Raw genomic sequence first — 23,317 nt, 5'->3', positions numbered from 1 at the left:
CTCATGTGAAAGCGAACACACAACGCACAGCAAGGGGGGAATGAGACAAGAGGGGAGGGAGTGGGAGGGACAAAACAGTGGGGAACAGAGACATTAGGAGATCTGTTGAAGGGAGAGGGATGGGACGGGGAACATGGGGAAGAGAAGATGGACATTACAGGGACTTTCAGGAAGGAAAGCAGGGAATTTGAAGGAGGTGGGCTTGGGTGGATTATCGGGGGTAGAAAAGATCGAGGATTTGGATGGGGGATGATAAGAGGTGGTGATGAACAGCTGTTTTGAAGGCCTGGAGGGAAGAATGGGAATGAATAGAGTGAGGGAGTTTATTCCAAAGGCGGGAAAAAGAGGAATGAAAGAATGAAGGTTGTGCTGTATCATGTGATTGGGTTTTCGTATATCATGACTCGCCCGCTAGGGGTGGCAGGAATGTGCTTCTGGTCGCGCAATAAAGCGGAGTTGATGCTGGCACGCTTGCTTCTCGTGTTCCACTGCACCTCGTACACTCTAAAGGTGAGCAGTGATTCGTGATTTTGGTAGGTTTACCAGAAGGGGGTTGTTGGCGGACCTTGAGCGCCCTGTGGAAATGTGGTGGGGACAAATCGCAGAGAGAGCAGGGGGGGGCAAGGCTGGAGAGGAGACGGTAGAAGACAGAAAGAACAACCACCGACCAACCTGCGGTGATTGAGTGAGAGGCCCAAAGAGTCAGCCTCATTTCGGGAGATTTCATGTCTGGCATTGAAGACCTCCATCCATTGTTGGGAGAGCAGAAGCACCATATCCAGGGTCGAGTGACCTGGTCTGAAACCAAATTGATGATCGGAAATGAAGCCATTGGAGAAGAGGAAGGATTTCATGTCTGAAGCGATGATGGATTCCATAACCTGGCTGATGATTGGGAGAAGGCTGATTGGTCTGTAGTTGCAGGGATGTTTTTGCACCTTTTTTATGCAGGGCAGTGATGTTTGCTGATTTCCAAGCAGATGGCAGATGACCTTGAGCAAATGAGAGAGGGTGAGCAAGAGCAGAAGAGCAGGCTTTGAGGACACGTGGGCTGATGCCGTCTGGACCGGTTGCAGAATCTGAGTCGAGGTTCCACAGCAAGCTCTCCACCTTGTCAGGAGAAAAGGACACAGAGTCCAGGGACAGTTGGGTGCGACTGGGTAAGGTGGGTAGAGAAAGTGATGGGTTTAGGACACAAGATTTAGCTCCAAACACCGAGTTTAGACATTCAGCTTTATCACGTGTGGAATCAGCGTGTGGAGTATCACGTGTGGAGTACCATTGGTTGAGATCCGGGTTGAGAAGTTGACCGATTGAGTCAGTCCCAATGAGTCACAGAAAGCTTTTGCTGAGGTGCCATGACAGGTGAGAGAGGTACCCACACCTAGCCAACTGGCATGATGACAATTGAAGTCACCACATGTGAGGAAGAGAGAGTTTGGATGAGAAGATAGAAGATGGTCCATGTTTTCGGATAGTGAGGTGTAGATTGAGTCATCACTATTTGGTAGACGGTACAGTACACATATAAACATGAGCTGGGAGTGGAGGGGAAGCCGTAGCCAGAGGTATTCCTGGGGGTGTGGGGGAGTGAGGGCAGTGTATGGAGAGTGAGGAATAGAGTCTGTCATGAAGAGAGCAACTCCTCCACCAGGACGAGGCTCAGGTCTGTCATTCCATAGGAGGGAGTAACCAGGGAGAGATACTTGGGAGTCGGAGATGTCTTGGGGGAGGAAAGTTTCTGTTAGGCAGATTATGTCTGGTTTGTTAGTGGCAACCTGTATGGAAACATCTGAAAGGTTTGAGCGAAGATCCCGGATATTTGGGAATGTAATGTTTAATCGTGCTGGGTATGTAATGTTTAATCGTGCTGGGTATGCAATGTTTAATCGTGCTGGGAATGTAATATTTAATCGTGCTGGGTATGTAATGTTTAATCGTGCTGGGTATGTAATATTTAATCGTGCTGGGTGTGTAATGTTTAATCGTGATAAGTATGTAATGTTTAATCGTGCTGGGTATGTAATGTTTAATCGTGCTTGGTATGTAATGTTTAATCGTGCTGTGAATGTAATGTTTATTCGTGCTGGGTATGTAATGTTTAATCGTGCTGGGAATGTAATTTTTAATCGTGCTGGGTGTGTAATGTTTAATCGTGCTGGGAATGTAATTTTTAATCGTGCTGGGTATGTAATGTTTACTCGTGCTGGGTATGTAATGTTTAATCGTGCTGGGTATGTAATGTTTGATCGTGCTGGGTATGTAATGTTTAATCGTGCTGGGTATGTAATGTTTAATCGTGCTGGGTATGTAATGTTTAATCGTGCTGGGTATGTAATGTTTAATCGTGCTGGGTATGTAATGTTTAATCGTGCTGGGTATGTAATGTTTAATCGTGCTGGGTATGTAATGTTTAATCGTGCTGGGTATGTAATGTTTAATCGTGCCGAGAATGTAATTTTTAATCGTGTTGGGTATGTAATGTTTAATCTTGCTGGGTATGTAATTTTTAATCGTGCTGGTATGTAATTTTTAATCGTGCTGGGTATGTAATGTTTGATCGTGCTGGGTATGTAATGTTTAATCGTGCTGGGAGTGTAATGTTTAATCGTGCTGGGTATGTAATGCTTAATCTTGCTGGGTATGTAATGTTTAATCGTGCTGGGTATGCAACGTTTGCTATATAAGACATCATTGTGAGTATTATCAGGAGTGATAGGACGATGTGGTTTGTAAGATTCCCGTTACAATGGTTCTCCTTTCCTTTTCCTTTGGTGTTGATTACAGGGTAAAGATGGTAGAAATTGGTGGAAAGAGGATGAAGTTCGAGATCTGGTGAGTATCAGTGTGAGAGGTGATGTTGATTTGTACTGACTTCGTGCAGGGATATTGATAGTGTTGCGGGCCGGGGGGTCGGGTGAGAAGACCACAAGGGGGAAAAGCTATCTCGGCTCCCACCAGACTCCCTGGAATTGTAGGCCGTCACACACGGATAATTCCGTGACACGGCGGGTCGCTTAACCGACCGTGGATGCCAATAACTCAACCACATGACCTCGGGTCCTCCTGTCTATAGGTTGACCGGGTTACCTAATTAATCACATGATTTAATTAGCAGGGAACATGCCCTCGGTACACCTTGTCCGAACCGGATCACTTTTCCGGATCGGATGCAGCCGAGCGACACTGCCAAGGACGTATCGGCTGAGAGGAACGGATTGGAGGAAATAAAGTCCCGGCTAAGCTGAGATTCGGACTATGCTGCACCAACGGCCGTCCACGGCCGCCAGCGAGGATCGAAAGTACAATGTTATGGGGAACCCATGCACAGACAGTAAGATGTGTCCATTTGTGCCCCGCTTTGTTCGATAACAAAGTGTCGTGAGCGGCGCACGGGTCTGCTTTCGAGCACATTCCGCTCCATTCCTTCACCGAGTCTCCCCATCAATGAATACTCTGTTCCAGCTCCGCCATGCGGACTCCTACCCGCTCTTTCATGGCAGCCACTTGTATCCGTCTCACTGGGGAAACCCCAAGGTACCAATCTTATAATCTGTCATGACTGTGAACCCTTGGAGGATAAGACTGGAGACATAGACCAAGAATCACCTGCATGGCCATTATAAAGCAGTGGCCTGGACCGAGCTGTGTAGAATGTTGAAGCTTGCGGACATCCTAACGCCTTGATCCAGAGCATACAACCTCCTGGATGAAGGTAACACCTGACCTACTCCAAACTCTTAATCTAAATCTCTTGTTAACTGATCACCTGTCTTTCCATCCACGACTCTTCCCAGGAAACTTTTCCCCATGCCAACTACTCCCTTCATCAAAACGAAACCCACGACCTCAGTTATGTTGAAAAGCTCTTTCTTTAACTTGGACTTGTGCCCTTGGGTCCTCTTTTTGTCAGTGTACAACTGAAAGTGGGACAGAGGAGTAACAGGTGGACCCAATAAGAAAGGGAATGAAGGAACAGCAAAAGAAGAGAAAAGGAGGGGATGAAACAATAAGCTGGAAGTGTTTTTGGCTTAGTTAGGGTTAATGGGGGAAGAAAAGATCACGAGTAGGGATGGAGGTGTTGGTGTGCACCACCTACGTTTGAAGCCAAAGACGGAAGAGTGGGATTGAACCTTCTCAGGAAGATTGTTCCACAGACTTGAGAGAAAAAAAGAACGAACTGGTGCAGGTGTGTGGGGAGCATGGATTTTTGGGAATTTAACCAGGAGGAGATTACTGTAAGAACACACACGTACTCATGGACTTGCTCGGGCGGGTCGGAGGAGTCAGAGAGCAGAGGGAGGTAGATCCGAGGAGAAGTGGTAAAAACCAGAGAGGACATCGACCAAGCTGTTGCCACGAGGTGGAGCCCTGTTCTTCCTCATCTTACCTCGTCCTCATAACTTAGAGCCCTCGATCTTGGAATCAATCGAGGATCCTCCGTAGGCCTTGTCGGTCAACCATTCGGACCTGCATCACGTTCTTATCTCAACACAAACCTGGAGCTGTGAGGGAACCTTGAGCATCCCTCGTGTCAAGAGGCCCCTTAATCGTGGTTTTGGGTTTGTGATGGGAGATGAATCGCAAACTAATGAGCTCTTGTATCCATCTGAAAGAATGGCCGAATGGACCAGAATCTACCTGGACCTGTTAGCAGTCGGAGTGCCACCATTACCTTGGAGATCACTGGAGTCAAGGGCATTGTGCTTGTGTATGATGTCACCAACAACAGAAGTTTCGAGAAAATCAGCAAATGGCTTCAATACATCCACAAGGTCAGTCATTGTAGGGAGAATGTAAGACTCTGGGACTTGTTTAATGTCTCGTCTCACGAAGGTGCGAGGCACCTGGTGGGAGTGTGCGTGCGCGTGGTCTGTGCTCGGGGGTTTCATTGTCACGATGCATGAAGGGCTCGGTCTGCCAGGGAAAATCTCAATAACTCACCATCAAAGGAGACTAAACCTGATGTACCCCTGCACAAGATGATCCACTGAAAAAGTATTCTCCTTCAGGACAATGCACCTAGGTTCACAACTCCATAACTGTCAGGGTGGCCCTGAGGGACTGCGGATCTCATCCACAAAATCCTCATCATCTGGCTTCATCCAACTTCTCTTAGTTTACAGACATATGTCGTTCTAGAAACTCCCAAAGTATCCAGGTCATGTGATGTGCAATCATTGCAATGGATTGATCAGAGTCCAAGGGTGCTGTGTTTAATTATTAATTTTTGGCTCTGTCCCTCCTTCCTGCACAGCATGAGCTTTCTCTCGTGGCCCTTCATGCACCGAGTTATTTTACTTTTCTGCTGTACTTGCTTCTCATTGAGCTCACCTTGTCCTCAACCGAGCGTTTGCAAAAATATATTGTTGCAGGCCGGGAGTCGGGTGAGAAGACCACTAGGTGGAGGAAGCGATCTCTGTTCCCACCAGACTCCCCGGAATTGTAGGCCGTCACACACGGATAATTCTGTGACGCCGCGGGTCGCTTAACCGACCGTAGAGGCCAATAACTCAACCATGTGACCTTGGGTCCTCCCGTCTATGGGTTAATTGGGTTACCGACTTCACCATGTGGTATAATTACCGGGGAACACACCCTCGGTACGCCTTGTCCGAACTGGATCACTCTACCCAGTCTACCAGATCGGATACAGCCGAGCGACACTGCCAAGGACGTACCGGCTAAAAGGAACGGATCGCTGGGAATAAAGTCCTGGCTAAACTAGGATTCGGACCATGCTGGATCAATGAAAGAAACCACAAAGACGAGCTGGGAACATTCCTTATGATAATTTATTAACAGTCAACTTATAAAAGGGGACACAGAGCAGACTTAATGCGAAATTAATAACAATAATAATGACGATCTTCTGCAGTCTTTCTGAGGCAGACAGGCACCAGGACGCAGACATACACACACACACACACACACACACAAAACCCGATGAAGAGGGAGTTTAGAACCAGGAATTGGGAACCATAAAGGAGGAGCTTGAGTCGAGAAGGGGTGGAGTCCAGAGTGTGAGGACGGAGTAGTCGGCTAATAGGCTAAAAGTTTTATATATATATATATATATATATATATATATATATATATATATATATATATATATATATATATATATATATATATAATTTATATCGATATATAGTCGTGTTCAAACGTTGTGCAGGACCACATGGCACCGAAGTGCTGTGATACAGGCAATTGGTACCATGAGTTTTGTAGTTTTTCTCGAATGGATCTGGGATAAAGGTGCGTCCACCCACCTCATCCTTTCTTTGGTATTTGACCTTTTTTACCCCGTCTCAGGCACCAGGGTGTGGGCCCAAAAATGTTCCTGCTCTCGAAACTTCTTGCCACGTGGTGATCATAACTACCAAGTTTGAGGAATTTCTGCACAACCGTTTAGGAAGAGACGGACTGAGCAGATTACAATATCCCCCCCCCCCGTTTAGAAATACATAATAAAATTAAAAAAGCATGGGGGATAAAACTTCAAAATTTAAAAATCTTCCAGGAAAGCCGTTCATGAAACTTTACATCCATTTCAGGCAAAGGATTGGCTCATGTAACTCAGATTCACACGCCGTCAAGAAATGAACGTCCTCACGACAATTCACCGACTGATGTTTGTGGGTTTGTATTCCACATGTGGCCCTCACTAAATACCTCCACAATGTTCACACCACCTCTTTTGATTTATAAAATTGACCCCCCATCAAATAAAACCACAGTCTGACCGATGGCTGCCTCGTCCTCTCTGTTTCCCACGACAAACCTCAAAAAATAAAACATGAGGTCCCACAGAGGTTTGCACTCAGATGGCCAGAGTAAGAGTCCAGAGTGTTAACCATGACACTGTGGGACCTTTATATCTACAAGAAAGATGACGGTGATCCAAAAGTTTGACATCTCCCTCAATTTTATCCTCACAAATATGACAGACACTGTTCTTCCTAAAATCCATTTTCTCTCCCTTTGTTAATGACATTGGTTTATGGGTTTCACCATTATTTCTCTTGGTCTCATTCAGTCTTTTTTCCAATCGTCTTACAAACTCCTCTGAGGCATCTTCTCCTCTAGAAAGTTCTAACTTGTTGAATTTATCACCAACAGATGATTTGATATCATAACAGAAACCACAAGGAGAATGTTTTTGATATTTATTTGTGTTTGATTTATTTGGATTTGCAGAAACAGGATCTGTCTTTTCAAGGATAATTTTAAAATCAGCAAAAATCACAAATGGATGTTTGTGAGATTAGTTGTCATCTTTGAATGATATCTTCTTTCCTACTTTTGGAATATTCATCACGGTTGATTTATGATGACTACAGTATTTTGAATGTTGATTTAATGGTTCTTTCCCATGAAAGAAGTTGAGACATCTCTGACAGGGATATGTTTTATTTGTTCTATTGAATACTTGTAAGGTGATAAATGTTGATAAATTTTTGATTTCAGCGTGATGTGAATTTTTTCCCCGAACTATCACACAGAAAGTCAATGTGTGTTTCATCATTTTTTATAGTTATTTGAAATTTTTAGATCCTCGTGGAGGATCTCTAAGATCTTACTCACATTGTTGTTCTTGTGGACTTTTTTGTTTCACAGCCTACAGTTTTCATCGAAACTTCCTGAAACTTGGCATTTCTATGTAAAACTACCCTGCGCAGACAGTAACCATCTCCGATTTTGAAAATTCCTCCTAGAGAAAAAATTATGACGTCAAAATATCTCCGCTAATGGCAATCGCCGAAAAAAATATCTCCCAAACTAGGCAAGTTTTTTGAATGTTGTTTGCTGGAATCAAGCCGGGCATTAGCACAGATAATTTATCGCAAACCTGATACATCACAATGACGTCATATTCGTTGTTATGACGTCATCATTAAGAGGACGAGGATCTTAGCTCATTTGAGCTTGTTAATATCTGAACTTTGTTTGTATCCGTTAATCCATATACATTAACAGATCGATTATTCATTTTCTCAAATTTCTCCCAAGGGGTGATTAACGCATGGCGAGTGTTCTCCTTCTCCTGTTAAATAGCGACTCATAACATGGAATTGTTCCTCGATGAGCCTTTATTTTACAACCCTTTCCTGAAAAACGGCTTGAACGAAAGAGCTCTCATCCGACGCTTCACTGATGCTGGTCTATTCCGAGTAAAAGACCTCAAGACCGGGACTGTGAATCAGTGGCCTAGCGCAACTGCACTGGTCGAAAAAACCTCTGGTGGAAGAACTATCTCACGGTTTCTTCAAAGAATACTCTCTAGTTACTGCAAAACTCCAATACAGAGTATTGGACCTTCACCTGGGACAACTACTGAGACCATAACGGTCCTTTTACCAAAACTCCTTGTGTACTATTCAACAAAGGATCCCTCACCTGCCCTCGACAAGCCCAGCAACCCTCCATTATCTCTCACCTCCTTTACAAAGAAAGATAGGTACAATGCATCAAAGTTCGACATCCATTGGTACTGTTGGAGTACCTGAGGTTTTGATGGCGAGAGATTCTATCTCCAATACCATCCACCCAACCTGACTGGCAAGGGATTTATTCCTCACCTACCCCCAAATATTTTGGGGATATCCAATGGAAATTATTTCACTGGGCTCAACCCTGGAGATTTCTTGCTGAACCGTTTCTCTGCCTCTAATTCTCATCTTTGCCATTTCTGTGTCCAATGAAATGTAATCTCACACATATATATATATATATATATATATATATATATATATATATATATATATATATATATATATATATATATATATATATATATATATATATATATATATATATATATACCTCGAATGTGAATGCTTTAAAATACAGAATGACAAGGGAATTGAAATTTATTTTCGATTTACAAAACAATATCTTGCTGTGCAAAATTTATCCCCAAAAAAACTTCTTGTGAAAAAAATAAATAAAAAGTATAGCGATTGAGTTGCTTTCAGTTGTAATGTTTCATGTTTCAGTATTTTTTCAGTAATGTTTCAGTTGCTTCCGAGGTGGCACAAAGGTGGGCACTGTGCTGTGGCGAGTGCGCGGAAAGCATCCATGACGAATTTCGGGTGAGCACGGGTCATCGACTTGAAGCTCGTCGTTTCCATCACGTCCGTGGCGTAGCTGGGAAGAAATGGGTCGTGCAAAAACAAATAAATAATTAAAACCACAGTTTCCACTTGAAGACCATTGTGTAAAAAAGAAACTCTTTGTATACATGATCGAGGTTCGTGGAAGAACTCTTCCTGGATTCAAGATTTTACATTGGAGGAGGGAGGTCAGCAGCAGTGAATCTTTCATGGAGTTCTTCAACATGTGAAGTTACACGATTCCAATAATCCATATATCATCGAGCGGGTGTTTGTTGTGGGGTGTCACGTACCAAATCACATAAAACTACATACAGGGTAGTTATGTCGTAGTATCCTGTTTGGATAAAACAGGGCGTCCAACGTTTCGTTTTGGAGGAGAGGGTGGCATATGTGTTGTGGTTGTCGCAAGGCCTGGCCCGTTGCTCTCTGTCTCTGTCTCTCTCTCTCTCTCTCTCTCTCTCTCTCTCTCTCTCTCTCTCTCTCTCTCTCTCCTGTCTCTGTCTCTCTCTCTCCCCCCCCCTCCCTCGACTCTTCACAAGCCACGAACACGACACAATCCTCAACCACACCACAAGTCTCACAAACCAACGATTTCACACAAAGTAACCAGCATTCGCCATCGGTACTCGTTCCACAAACCGCCGTCGATGGGACACCACCGTCGAATGAGCACCACCATCAAGTTCTGAGCCAGCCAACGGGCCCCGACGGATCGCAGGAGCCAGTCGATGAGCGCCGCTGGGTCACAGCAAAGCGGACGCTTATAAAGCGCCAGGCAGAACGAACGAGCTTGAGTGGCCACGTCTGGGAGCAGCACGGAGGAATTATGAGAAGACCGAGAGGTCGAAGTTTGGAGCGGAGCCTGGACCTGGGAATGGAGCGGTCCGAAGGAGATCCAGGGAACGTGCTCCTGGACGTGTCGGCCACTCACATACTCTCCCACAGACATTCTCCTGTGCTGTATCTTGCTCATTCCCTCTGAACGCAATGCAAGGGAGTGAATTCAAGAACTTCCGTTGTCATCCCCTCCCATCCCCCCCTCCGAGGGGAATCCATAACACGATGTATAACTCTATACCCATTGGTTGGACAGCTGACCTGATGCCACCCACAATTGTAGCCTGAAAAAAAATCATACGTCCACCATTTTGGTGACCCTAACTAACACATCTTTGGAAGTGTCATGTTCACAATCGCCATGCCCTCCCGATAAGTTTTCCGTTCAGTGTAAAACAACCAAAGTGACTGTTGAAAGAATCATCAAATATCGAATGTTGGAGCCGATAGGTGTCATGGGCCTTGTGAAGGTGATCGTTTCAGTATAGGCCTCAGGCCTCTTGTGTCAGCCTCTGTGGTCGTGCAATTGGAATTATCAGAGCGATATACCCACGATGTATTGTGCACGCACATAAGCAGGACGCATGTTTTGGCTTAACGTACGTAACTTGGGTTATATTTCTTTTTGGGAGCGATCAAGGTGGTGGTTTGTTGCTTATACACCGCCCCCAAAAAAGGAATGTGTCAGAAGAACGTGCTGCACGTTTGGAACAGCATCGCCCGTGGCTGGGTACTTTGCGAGTAATAATCATTGTAAAGTTAAATTTTTTACACCCCATGAATGTTGTTGCGGATTTGGGGCGGTCGGGATCACGGAGTCGTGAGTTCTCTAATCTTCTAACTGGCAGACGATCCTGTAAGCCAACAAACCGCAGATAATTCTGCTGTGCAGCGGGTTGCTGAGCAACCACGGACGCGGTCTCATACATTTAATTCCGGCAGGGTCCAGTGTCTAAATGTGCTTTACCTTTCCGGAGAATAATACTCCCCAGATAGAGTACCGTGCTCTCAATGCTCCTCTGTGATTGACAGATGGCCGAGCGATACCATAAATGGAAACGTTGGCTAATGGCTACCCGTAACGAAACGGTAGGGGTGAACTCCCTGTCACTACTCACACACGATGTCGAACCAATGGAAACTGACAATCGGACAGTTTGGGAAACAGTTTATGGAGTTAACAAAAGGTACTATTTTCAAGGGAGTGTCACAAAAGGAAAGCTCTTACCCCTCGAACAGAATCCCTTTTAATTCAGTTGCTTCTTCAAAGTTCCACAACACGGGAGCCTCAGTCATTCCGGGGGGAAACGATGGAAGAAAGATGGATAGACAGAGTGATGCAACGTGCAGGGGGAGGTGCAGGTGTTGTCTGCGTGTGCCGTAGATAGAAACAGTGTGAGGTGCGAGTCAGTGTGCTCTTCAAAGAGCTGTTGGCACAGTTGACGCTCAATGTGTCCAAACTGAATGAAGTAGATTTAGGGAAAGCAAGAGTTAGGTAGCGTGAGTCAGTGTGTGGTGGTCAATGCATCTGTAAATTCTCCGCTGGCTGGGCCCGTTCCCTGCTCGGAACCTCGCTCGCTCGCATTCTCCACCAACCCTCCAGGCACCAGCTTGCTCTCGTACCACAAGTCTGATCTTGTCGAGTCCTAGATGCGTCAACTCAGATCGACGCTCTGGCATTGTGGATGAGCAGCTTTTTCCTGGATTCGGTCAGGGCCTTGCTTCACCATTTGCCTGTCCTATCTCGAGGTGACGTTCATTAGTTGTGCCCAGCTTCTGCTGTCGACCAAGACGGGGCATCAGTGGTCAAGGCCGCTGTTGGAGGTTCGACCATCTCCCACTCTTCCACAGCCGCACTGAGCAGGAACTTCCTCCGTGCTTATTTTTTGTATCCATTGTCGAGGCTCGTATAAGAGCGAGCACACAGAAGATAAAACAAGGGGAGCAGGAGACAAGAGGGGAGGGAGAGGGAAGCACAAAACAGTGGGGAAAACAGAGGCATCAGGAGATCTGTGCAAGGGAGAGGGATGGAGCGGGGTACACGGGGTAAACAAGATTTGGTTCGATGCACAATGTTAACAAAAATAAAAAATGTAAACCAGACATCTGCAATCACACAGAGGTTGCCAAGGGTGAGCCGGGCGCCCGGTAAGATCACAAGCCCCCGGCACCTGTGATCGAATAATTGGCATATTATTTTACGACCACCGGATGACCTTGACCTTCAACATTTAGGGATAGAGTGTAAATTAAGAAAATGTCCATAAAACTCAACATCATGAAAATCGGACAAAAACTGTTCAAGTTTCAACGTTTCTTTTTTTTTACTCTTTTTCTTCTTCAAAAGACTTTAGACACGAGATGAAGGAAAGGTCGAATTGATAACAAAGTCCAACTGTTGTCCCAAACTGTGTGTTCTTCTAACATCTGTGGGCTCCATTCTGACCTCACAGATATCTCACTCTCTCAATCAGCACACTCATCTCCACAAACATGCTCCTTCCTTCCTCTCAGCACACCCACCCCTCTCCAAGCCCCTCAAATCTTATACCTCCCACCTGCCCGCTCCGTTCTTCACCGTACCTCCTCAAAGTCTCATCCTTCTCCTCTCACCACCCCTCCCATTGCCCTCCTGCACCTTGGTCAATGGTCATTCCTGCTCTCATCGACTCCCCTCCCTCTCAAAGCTTCCCTCTCAAAGTTTCTCAAAAAACTCCCCCCTCACCCATCTCCCTCAACGATCCCCTCTCACCCTCCAAGCTCGTGGCGAGGCAGTTGTCCTGAAACAACTTGCCTTCGCCTCATGGAAGGCAAATCCAAACTGAAGGCAATCTCAGTTCCTTCCACAAATCTCGGAACCGGTATGTGGTGTCTACCCTCAGGAAAGCCAGAAAACAACATCTCTCTCATCTCAAGCCTGAACTCCCAAACATGTCTCCCTTCTCCAAATCCTGGTGGCATCCAGTGAAGTCTGTTTCCGGTGTATGTTCCACCTCCATCCCCTCCCTTACCTAAAAAGGCCGCACAGTGAAAAGTCACTGCACGTGAAAAGTCTGAAGGTCTAAACTCCATGTTTTCATCGAAATCTTGTGTCCCAAACCCGTCCCCTTTCTGTCCCCACCTGACCCAGTCGTACCCAGGTGTTCCTGGACTCTGTGTCCTTTTCTACTGACAAGGTGGAGAATTGGCTTATTGGCTTATTCGATAAATCGCAAATATATTCATAATAATAATAATGATGATAATAATAACAATAATAACAACACCTGTCTATCTATCTATCTCTCAATCTCACAGCTCCATATTCCATGATATATGATGATGCTTCAGGTCCCATATACTCCACATCATTGACTCCCAAACAGTTGTCATGGTAATTTATCAGTAGCTCTATGCTCAGTTAGCTGGTTCTGTTGTCTGAAAGTCCTGTGTTTGAATCTTGTATAATAATAGTAAATAAATATAAGTTTAAAAAAAGTAATGACAATATATGAATAAATAAGCTTGGGATATGGAAAGAAAGTAAGGAATTGCAAGTCATTAAAGTCTAAATGTATTAATTATATTTCGGTATTAATTGGTTTTCAGGTGGTAATTAAATATTCCTTTCTTTTCGTCCTCGTCGTTGTGGATACACCTGGCCACCTGTTCTTTTTCAGGTTTTCATCAATGATCTCTCCGACTCTCTGGAAAATCCTCTTTATCTCTTTGCTCATGACTCCACCCTCTGCTGTACCATCGGTCATCCCTTACATCAGAAAGCAACAGCTTCTTCACTCTGCAGATGGGATTAAATCACAAACTGCTCCAACACGTGAAACATGTCTTTCAATCCTGACAAATATCACACTCTCACTATGTCTCTCTGAAAGGACCGTTTGGAAATCACCCCCCCACCGCCCCCAATCTACTTTCTCGACAAACCTCTTGAAGAAGTCCTTTCATTCAAGCTTCGAGGTCTCACTATCTGCTTCCAGGCCCTTCTGGACTGGTGCTCCTGCCTCTCACCTTTCTCGGCTTCACGCTGTGGAATCCAAGGCATTTAGGATCATTGGTATCTCCCACGATGAGGCTGAGTCTTTGGGTCTCTCACTCTCTCACCGCAGGCAGGTCGGTGGACTTTCTGTCTTCTACCGTCTCTTCCCTGCCACCCCCCATATTTCTGCAGGGAGCTCAAGGTCCACCAACAACCCCCTTCTGGTAAAACTACCAAAACCACGAATCACTGCTCACCTTCACTCTTTCATTCCTCTTTTTCCAGCCTTTGTAATAAACTCCCACACTCTCTTCAATCCCAATCTTTCCTCCAGGCCTTCAAAGCAGCCGTTCGCCACCATCTCACATCTTCCCCCATCGAAAACCTCGATCTTTTCTTCCCCCGCTGATCCACCCCAAACGCACCTCCTTCAAATTCCCCGCCTTCCTTCCTGAAAGTTCCCTGCAGTGTAAGGACCTGAAAGTCCCTGTAATGTCCACCTTGTTTACCCCGTGTTCCCCGTCCCAACCCTCTCCCTTCCTCAGATCTCCTCATGTCCCTGTTCCCCAATGTTTTGTCCTTCCCTCTCCCGCCTCTCTTATCTCCTGCTCCCCTAGTTGTACGTTCTGAGAGTTCGCTCTCATTCGAGCCTCGACATTCTCTACCAAAAAAAAAACAAAGTTATGATGAAAAAGGTGTTTTTTGTTGAGTTGGTCACAATCTGAAAAAAAGTCGGTCAAAGACACGGATCACATATCAGGTGAACAATTTCAGTGATGCAAGGACATTTTGAGAAGCCGAGTGGTCTCCGAGATTGGCAAAACGACGACAAAAAACACATTTTTTTGAAAGACCGCCATTTGACCTTGACCTTTAACCTGGAGGGGTATGACGTCAATTCAGCAGAAATCTCGCCTATCTGGAGAGGGCAATTTCGTCCTCGTCGGACAAATCTTCGTCGAGTTACGGTAAAAAAATGTTAAATTCTCTTTAACTCGGTCGTGACCGTAAAAATTAGGTCAAGATCAAAAAAAATTAAAACGTTGACCTTTTTATTCCCATTATGAATATAAAATTTCATCCCGAAAGTCCCAGCCGGCTCCGACATACAGCTCATTGGCGGAAAAAAGGAAGAAAAGGAGAAAAAAACCTCCATGGTTGTTTAGTACTCGTACGGGATCGAAGAAACACACACACACACACACACACACACCTGTTCATGAAGTTAATTGAATGTGCCCATAGTCGTTGAATGCCGTGTTTCTCGGCCAAGATGAGCGTGTCCACTGCATTCTTCACCGAAAGGTTTGCACACAGTGTGTCTTCGCACATCGCCACCAACTGACGGAGTTCACACTACGGAGGGCACGCAAGTCGGGGTACACAAACATAGGTGCAAATTATTTCCATTATCTTTTCGACTTGACACAGGAATGCAGCTTGACGGAGCGCTGCCTCGGCTTTCCTATTGACCGGGCAGTAAGTGAGAATATTGCGATGGAGTGAGTGAGGAGCTAGCGTCCCAAAACCGAAAATACAAACATATCATTTTAAGGTCAAAAGTGAAACGGTTCATCGTGGATTGCACAAGATGAGATGTACCTACAAACACAAACAATGATTGTGAAATACACCGTCCGAGAAAACTTGCATCAACCCTTCCAGAAAGGTGCGCCCGCGCTTTGCAGGAACACCATCCGGCATTCATTAAATGTATCACCACCAGCAGCAGCAATTGCGGGGCCCAGATGGCAATTTGCACTGTGTTCATCTTCGGTGAGTAGAGCGGTCGGCAGAGTTTGAACAGGTTTGTTATTCGACGATTCAACTCACAATACGTTCGTTATTTACACAATTAACAATCCTATCCATTTATATAAATCCAGACAACATTGTCTCCTCCTCACCAAACCCTCCTTTACTCCACTGAGCAAGTGATACACAAATATATATATATATATATATATATATATATATATATATATATATATATATATATATATATATATATATATATATATATATATATATATATATATTGTTGTGGTTGACGAAATTCGCAAACCACCATTCAGGTCCCTTAGGTGAGATATCTCTGTAAGTATATGTGTAGTTAGGCCCAAACCCGTTGTTTCGAGGGAATAAATGTCATTCATTCGGGTTGCGACCCTTCTAGATAGCCGTTTTTCTTTTACTATCTTTATTTTGGACCAGCCTGCCATTACTACCACCACCAACCACGTCTCAACAGCCATCACACAACAACCACCAGCCGCAACGCCGCTTCACAACAACAACAACGCCAACAGCCACGACCTTTACCGTCACATCTCGCTCTCGCAACCATCGCATCGCCGCCATTTCCACGCCGCTTGTGGGCACAGATACTGGACTCGTGCAGGGCGCGCACCGAGCAGGGGTGCAAAAGCGCCGGCCTTTCCGAAGAAAACGGATCAAAAACGACTCACGCCCACTTCTGTTCCGTCCTATCGGCGAGCGTGGGGCGATTTGGCCCCGCCTCCAGGCGCGTTGGAGTAATATCGCTATATGCAAATTCATGGATCAAAAAGCATTCACGCCCACTTTTCCTCGGTCCAATGGGGAGCCAGCCAGAGGTGAAGGGTCGAAGGTAAAGGGTCGAAGACGAAGGAGCGAGGCCCCGGGGGCTATAAAAGGCTGCGTTCGCTCGCCAAAAAGGCAGTTGAGTCAAGCAGTTCGGAGTCGAGTTGAGGAGTTGGCAGAAGTTGAGTTGGGAAGAAGTAGTAGTAGTCAGTTAAGAGTTCGGAGGCAGTGAAGAGTTCGGAGTCAGTGAAGAGTTGGGACGAGTCAAGAGAGGAGTCGGAGAAGGCGGTTGGACGGAGCTGTGGAGAGGTGGCGGCGGCGAAGGCGGTCGAGGGGGTGCTCGTGTCGGAGTCGGGGAGATGCGGAGGGAGAGGCCGGCGGCGCGACCGAGGTCGTGGTGGAGACGCTCGTCGCGGGACCCGAGACAGGGAGATATCCTCCTTCCCCGAGCATCAACAACCCCCTCCTGTTTCCCCCGCGCTGAGATAGTGCAAGAAGGGGCCCCGTTCCCACCCCTACCAGCCACTGCCCGCGAGGCCCGCGGAGCCGGGGCGCCACCGCCATCTTGCGGCTCATCATCAGACGGGTAGGCCCGACGCGGTCTCGGCCCCAGGCCCGCCTACCCCCTCATCCTTGAGGGTGGTCCTTTTCTTTTGCTTTGAGTGTATGTGTTGTCGGCGCCGTCTGTGAAGTAAAACTGTATAAGTGTTGCCGTGTGCTCGGTAGTCGGTTAGATCTGCATTGTTGCATTTGCTTTTTGTGTATTATTGTGTTTCTTCTTCTTTTACATTTGCTTTTGGTGTAATTGTATATGTGTGCTTTCCGTTCATCGCGAAATAAATGTGCTTCATGTTGAACTGTTTTCCCGTTTCGCTTCGTCTTTTCCTTTATTGAATCTCCATCTTACTTCACGTAAAGGGTTGGTCGTGGGCTAAAACGCCCGATAATTAATCGAACCGTCGAGGCCGGCGATAACACCGCTCGGTTATCCCGATAGTACGGAACGGGTCGCTTAAAGTGGCCCGTGTCCAAAGTCGACCTGCGGCGAGGTGCGATCGCCCGGTCTACCCTCCGTGTGGGTACTTAGGTAGGTCGAATTTGGCGAGCAACCCTATCCCACGCGGGGGCCGATTGGCACGATCGTGGTGAGGCCGAAAGGTCCACCCGTGACTAGTTCCCGGCGTTAGTCCGAGAGGGTCACGACGGGATTGTCCGTCCGGTGGGCGACATGCCGCGATTCGAGTTATGTGGCCGTTCGCACGCCGGCGGGCGCGAATCCGCAACAATATATATATATATATATATATATATATATATATATATATATATATATATATATATATATATATATATATATATATATATATATATATATATATATATAATTATATTGTTACGGTTATAGGAACCGTATGCATACAAACATACAGTTGTGCGGAAATCAGTTATTCCATTAAGTATATGTGCAGATAGAATCCCTCCTTGTGTGTAGTGGGAGAGACACTGGGGTGCGTTGCGATGTTTTTTTTAGTTCGATTAATAAATCATTATATCCCATCTACGCCGACCCACGGTACCCTCTGCCTGCTCGCACCTTCATCTCGCTTGCCGCTCTCGCATGCTACCTGTCGAAGAACTAACGGTATCCTGAATGATCTAAGTACTTCATGGGCCACCTCTGCACACTTCAATGACAGACAAGAGAATCCGACGGTAGACAGACAAGAGAATCGGACAAGACTGATTACCCGGATGGCATCCGCCGGGACACAGCGACTCCCAAGTGGAAATATGTTTTGTGGGAAAGAGTTTGTGCGGAAAACACGAATCCGGGACGAGGGGGAAGTGGGTGCGGCTGCAGTGGGGGCGTATCGGGATGCTACCACCTGAACACAGACGTGGCGCAGAGACAAACCAACCAGTTCCCCACCTGGGTCTCTGTGCGTCTCCTCGCCCAGAGTTTGCACCAGGTCATTTTATAGCCTTTGCCACTCACCCAACTATGTCACTCCACTTGCCCCCACCCCCCTCCGGCTGTCATTGGCTCATAGCCCTGTCTGTGGGCGGAGCAACGCATCCCGACCTGTCACCCAGATGGTGGGCAATGCTAAAGGGGTGCGCGGCATTTCCCGCCTAAACTAGTGCCTGATGGCCTGTCAAAGCATTTTAAGGAACATAGAAGACAGATTACAAAGGAAAGAACATTAAAAAAGGTGTGAAGGGGAAGCAGTTTTAGACACACACACGGAGGGAGGAAAGACGACAGCTTTCTGTACATATAATGACGAATATCTTGATATCACAATTTAATTTCCTCACCCTTATTCTAAACATGCACTATAGGAAATAACTATCGCTTACATTACGCCAAGTTACTGCCGAGAAGGCATTCCCACGAAAATATAAAAGGCCTTTCATCTGATAGCACGAGGCGCACGATCATCTCCAAGCTTGTGAACATGTGATCATGTGAACACTTCGTTCACAAATATTCCCCGTATAAAGTTCTGTAGACGAAGAAGAAGAGTTCATTGCTCTTTTTAGGAAACCACGAATCACTCCGTGCAAGGTTATTTTGAAATCCGATGAAGTCCTGTGCCGCGTCAACAAAACGAGTCACGCGGTTGTAAAACAGAGGAGGTTTTGAGGATAATTTTAGTTTTTCCTCTTCAATGAGTGAGTTGATGGCCTAAGAAGAGCAAACATGGATCTTAATGGTGCAATGTGTCTGTAATTACTTGGACAACACATATATATATATATATATATATATATATATATATATATATATATATATATATGTACATTAAAATAATCAACAAGTTTCAAATGGAGCACTTTGTTATAAACTCCTCTGTCTCGACTTGCTGCCTCCCAGATCCCTCTTGCTCCGCAGGTCGTGGTACGTACCTTGTGTGCCAACACCAGGAGATCATGCGCCACTTTGTCCAGGTTTGGTGCTCGGCCGGTGTAGACAAAATTCAACATTTCTTTGAAAACTTCTGCCTCGACATTCAGAATTTTCATTCGATTCTAAGAGGGACAAATTTTCACAAATTCTTGCAAAAGTAAGATTCTTAAAAAAGAACAAAACATCAACTTTTTACAAGCATTTTGCCAGTCTTCAAATGGAGGTGCACTTCAATATTCACAAGATGCTAAACGGGCGACTACCTGCTCACAGGTACCCCGTGGTTACCGCTTCAACCCTGGTATCGGAACAGGAAACATTTCAAAACCTTCGAGCCCAACAAAGCGTACACGGGTAACCCGTCTTTGTCATGTCAAGAATGTCCTTTCAAAGGTTCCTTTTGCCGTTCTCACACGAGGATGCACTCTCACAGGTGCTCAGAGAAAATGTAATCAAACACCACTTCAATCCCCAACAAATTGGGACACGTCCACCTGAGGTGCGATGAGCTGCACCGCCGAAGGTGGACGGACGTTATGTTTTCATCCCTGTTTGTCTGTGAGCACGATATCTCAAAAGGTTGTGGACGGATTATGACAAAACTTGGTGGATGAGTTGGGTTGGTGACAAGAACAAGCCGATTAGATTAAATTGGTTCAGGTCCGGATCCAGATCCGGCCTATCGGTGGGACACAAAACGTGAACTCTTCAGCCTGGTGGAGGTACACGCTCCACCGAGTGCTGTTCTAGTGTAACTTGTAATCTGTGATTAGTTTAAACAATGTGAGACATGATATCTTTCAAACCAAAGCAAATGTACCCCTGTGGTTTCTTCCAGCTCATCTTCGACCATCGCTTTCAATACTTCAGAGCGTGCTGGGGAAGGGAGAAATATAGAGAGAAGAGAGTGTGAAACATACGGATGTATACATTATATATATATATATATATATATATATATATAAGTTGTTGCAGACTGAGGGTTCGAGGCTCACCACGAGGGGAAGCAGTCGGGTCCCTCTCGAACGCCCGGTCCTGAGGCTGCCCGGCACAGACAACTCCGCGCACTGGAGGGTTGCTGAGCAACCACGAAGGCCGATTGGCACTGACAATCCTGGCAGGGTTACACTACCTCGCGTGATACCTTACCCGTGGACGGCCGAACCAAGGGGGATCTCGTGCCCTCAGCGCGCACCCGGATTACTGCCGAGCGGCACAGTGAGTATGCGCTGGCTAACAAGAACAAATGAACGGGGTATAATTTCCCAGCTAAACTAATGTGCGGACTATGCTGGAACAATGGAGGAAAAGACAGGACGAGCTGGGAACATTTACAACATAAGAAATGTCTTCATGAGGGCGAGGAAAATTATTATTTATAGAAAGGTTTTACTCAGCAATATGTACAGCAGGGAAAGCAAGGTTTTGTGGGGTGTAACAAAATAAATTCAATGATGTACAACAGAGAAGAGACTGGGCAGAGGAAAACCGAGGGCAAAAACTTACACATTCTTATCGTGTACAAACATTACAGGCGCCAACAGGCACACGCCCGAGGAAATTAGAGAGCAGTTGAGGGGTTTTCATCCTCTTTCAACACCTGGCATGGCCGAAGGACCGACTCTTTTCATTCGCTTAGGTGGGGGGAGGAGGGAAGAAAACTGGGGGTGTCTATGGTGCGTGAGTGGGAGGTGTAAATGTGGTGCAGACGAGGAAGAGTGAAGGAGCGGGTATCTGTAATTGCTCTTTTAGTGTTTTGCATCTGCAGCAGACGAGATGGTGGATGGGAAAGACAGAACGCGTGAGAGGACAGCTTAATGTGGCGTGTGAGAGAGAGAGAGAGAGAGAGAGAGAGAGAGAGAGAGAGAGAGAGAGAGAGAGAGAGAGAGAGAGAGAGAGAGAGAGAGAGAGAGAGAGAAGTGTCAATAAGAGAGAGAGAGAGAAGTGTCTGTAAGTGTCAATTGTAATGACGATTGGCTGCGAAATGCGGCGGAAGCTGAGCTCCGATGACCCGGTGATGACCCGGCAACTCCTTGGCGATGATTCGGTGACTGCTCGCTCGGCTCAGGCTTGGTGACTGACTGCAATGGCTCGGTGAGTGACTTACTCGGCGAACTCTGCCACTATCTTCCAGAGCCTTGGCGAAGGAAGAGCCAAAAAGCAGATCAAATTTCCCCGTCGGTAGATCCGAGCAATCATGCAGGCGTGCACACACCACCCTGAGAAGTTACCCTGCCCCACCAGACTCCAGAGCTGAAAACTGGCTTAATTTGCTTCCAGGCTTGGCCACGCAACAGAGCTCCGGGATTTCCATGGGCCGTGAGTTTTTGGGAGCGACTTCCTTGCACGCAGTTTGAACGGGGAAATGGCACGTGTATGCGAATGAGGCCCTCAGGTAACGACACCTGTTCGGTGTGTGGCGTGCATACATGTGGTGGAGAGGTCGTGTGTGAAGTAAAATAAAATGGGTGAGAGAATAGCCGTAAAGACCTCACTGAAAGCCCAACACAACGCATGTTGTCCCATATACCCACTAAAAATAATGGAAGGGCGAACTGAACAAATACTAATGAAATAACTATCTCAGGAGTGCTATATGTTTGGTGACATTGCCTTGGAGGATAGAGGTGGGGGGATCAGTTGTACGTAATATGTGCACTGAGGCGGGCAGTGACCGTCCACCATTCAGCAGTGTATGGGGAGCGAAGTGTTGTATGAAGCTTCCTGTCTAAAAAAAGGCCTTGAGGGGGATATCCCATGACCCCTTAAAGAGGACTCCATCCATGGGGTGCATGGTGAAACACGACGACGGAAAAACCGCGAGTGGGCGGGACAATGACGTACCACTCAGGACAGTGTGCACCCAATGGTAGGACCAGCCACATGCTGGAAGGCGGAACCCAAGGCCATAAAAGCCACACACCGATGCTCGGATCTTCAGCGATCCATTTCTGAAGAAAGAGCCTCAGATGAAGTCGTCGAATCTTGCGAGGGGGAGCTATGTGGAGGTGGTAGAGCACACATGGAAACAAGAGATATGTGTAGAGAGAAAGCCACAAACGCTCCGTTGGGTCGTTGGTCGAAGGGAGTTGAAGCTGGTGGGGGTTACGGAGATAGGAAAGTATATCACACCACACCTTGACTTATTGTGATATTAATATTGAACATGATGGTCCAGGGAATCCCTTTAACCAAGAAATTCATGTCAGGATGACCTCGCAAGAGGATAAACAAACCCGGGGAGGCTCAACACCCCACCAGCTCGATTTCTACAAAAAAAAATGAGTGAAACACATGAAAGAGAGAGGAAGTGTTCGCACCGCCGTGACAAGGCCTCACCTGCCAAGATGGCCTTGTGAGCATAGAACTCCTGGCCACGTACACACAGACAGCAGTCTGTGAAACGGTTGTTCTCCAAAAGGTCGCCCAGGTCATCTGCCAGGCGATGCTCAGAGACGTTCACCGTGGTCATGTTTGGACGTTCTGAAACACTCATGGAGTCCCGCGCCACAGCCACCTGACGGGTACAAGAGACTATGGCCGCGTGCTCGCTCGTGCATGTTTTCATTGACAGGTAGTGGCACGCACCTTTTTCAGTGCATTTTTAAGATGTGTGGACCGTTCGAAAGGTTACAATAAAGAGATCTGTCTGACAGTCCAAGACGAGCCAAAAAAGTACAACATATCCATCAATTAATTAAATATCCTGGTGTGGCACAGTTCTTAACTCGAACGGCACTCGGAAGGTAGAGCGCGTACCTCCGACGGGCTGAACAGTTTACATTTTGGATCAGACCTGAACCAAAAAATCGAATCAATTCGTCCTTGTCACACACCCAACCCGTCCACCAAGTTTCGTCCGAATCCGTTCACAGCTTCTTGAGATATCGTGCTCACAGACAGACAAACGGA

General features: G+C 46.3%; 1 protein-coding gene across 10 annotated transcripts in view; it reads right to left on the bottom strand.

Moving 5' to 3' along the window:
- Nucleotides 1-8,860: 8,860 nt before the first annotated feature.
- The window catches only part of LOC147008200 (speckle-type POZ protein-like), a 25,790-nt gene continuing 11,333 nt past the window's right edge, over nucleotides 8,861-23,317 (bottom strand). For 9 of the 10 annotated variants that reach the window (XM_085865332.1, XM_085865334.1, XM_085865333.1 and 6 more), the window contains 5 exons: nucleotides 22,745-22,922; nucleotides 20,226-20,281; nucleotides 19,405-19,527; nucleotides 15,146-15,288; nucleotides 9,652-11,966 (listed from right to left, as the gene is read on the bottom strand). In XM_085865332.1, the coding sequence (XP_085721458.1) occupies nucleotides 11,756-11,966; nucleotides 15,146-15,288; nucleotides 19,405-19,527; nucleotides 20,226-20,281; nucleotides 22,745-22,922 (711 nt within the window). In that variant the 3' untranslated portion in view covers nucleotides 9,652-11,755. Of the gene's footprint in view, nucleotides 9,151-9,651; nucleotides 11,967-15,145; nucleotides 15,289-19,404; nucleotides 19,528-20,225; nucleotides 20,282-22,744; nucleotides 22,923-23,317 lie in introns of those variants that run through there. The other variant, XM_085865338.1, reaches the window with a different exon arrangement.

This window comes from Eptatretus burgeri, chromosome 21 (genome assembly GCF_056783735.1).
Source record: "Eptatretus burgeri isolate ZD-2024b chromosome 21, Ebu_testis_v1, whole genome shotgun sequence".
NCBI classification, from domain to species: domain Eukaryota; kingdom Metazoa; phylum Chordata; class Myxini; order Myxiniformes; family Myxinidae; genus Eptatretus; species Eptatretus burgeri.
The sequence above is the reverse complement of the archived record's forward strand: the minus strand, read 5'-3'. Positions and strand labels throughout refer to the sequence as shown.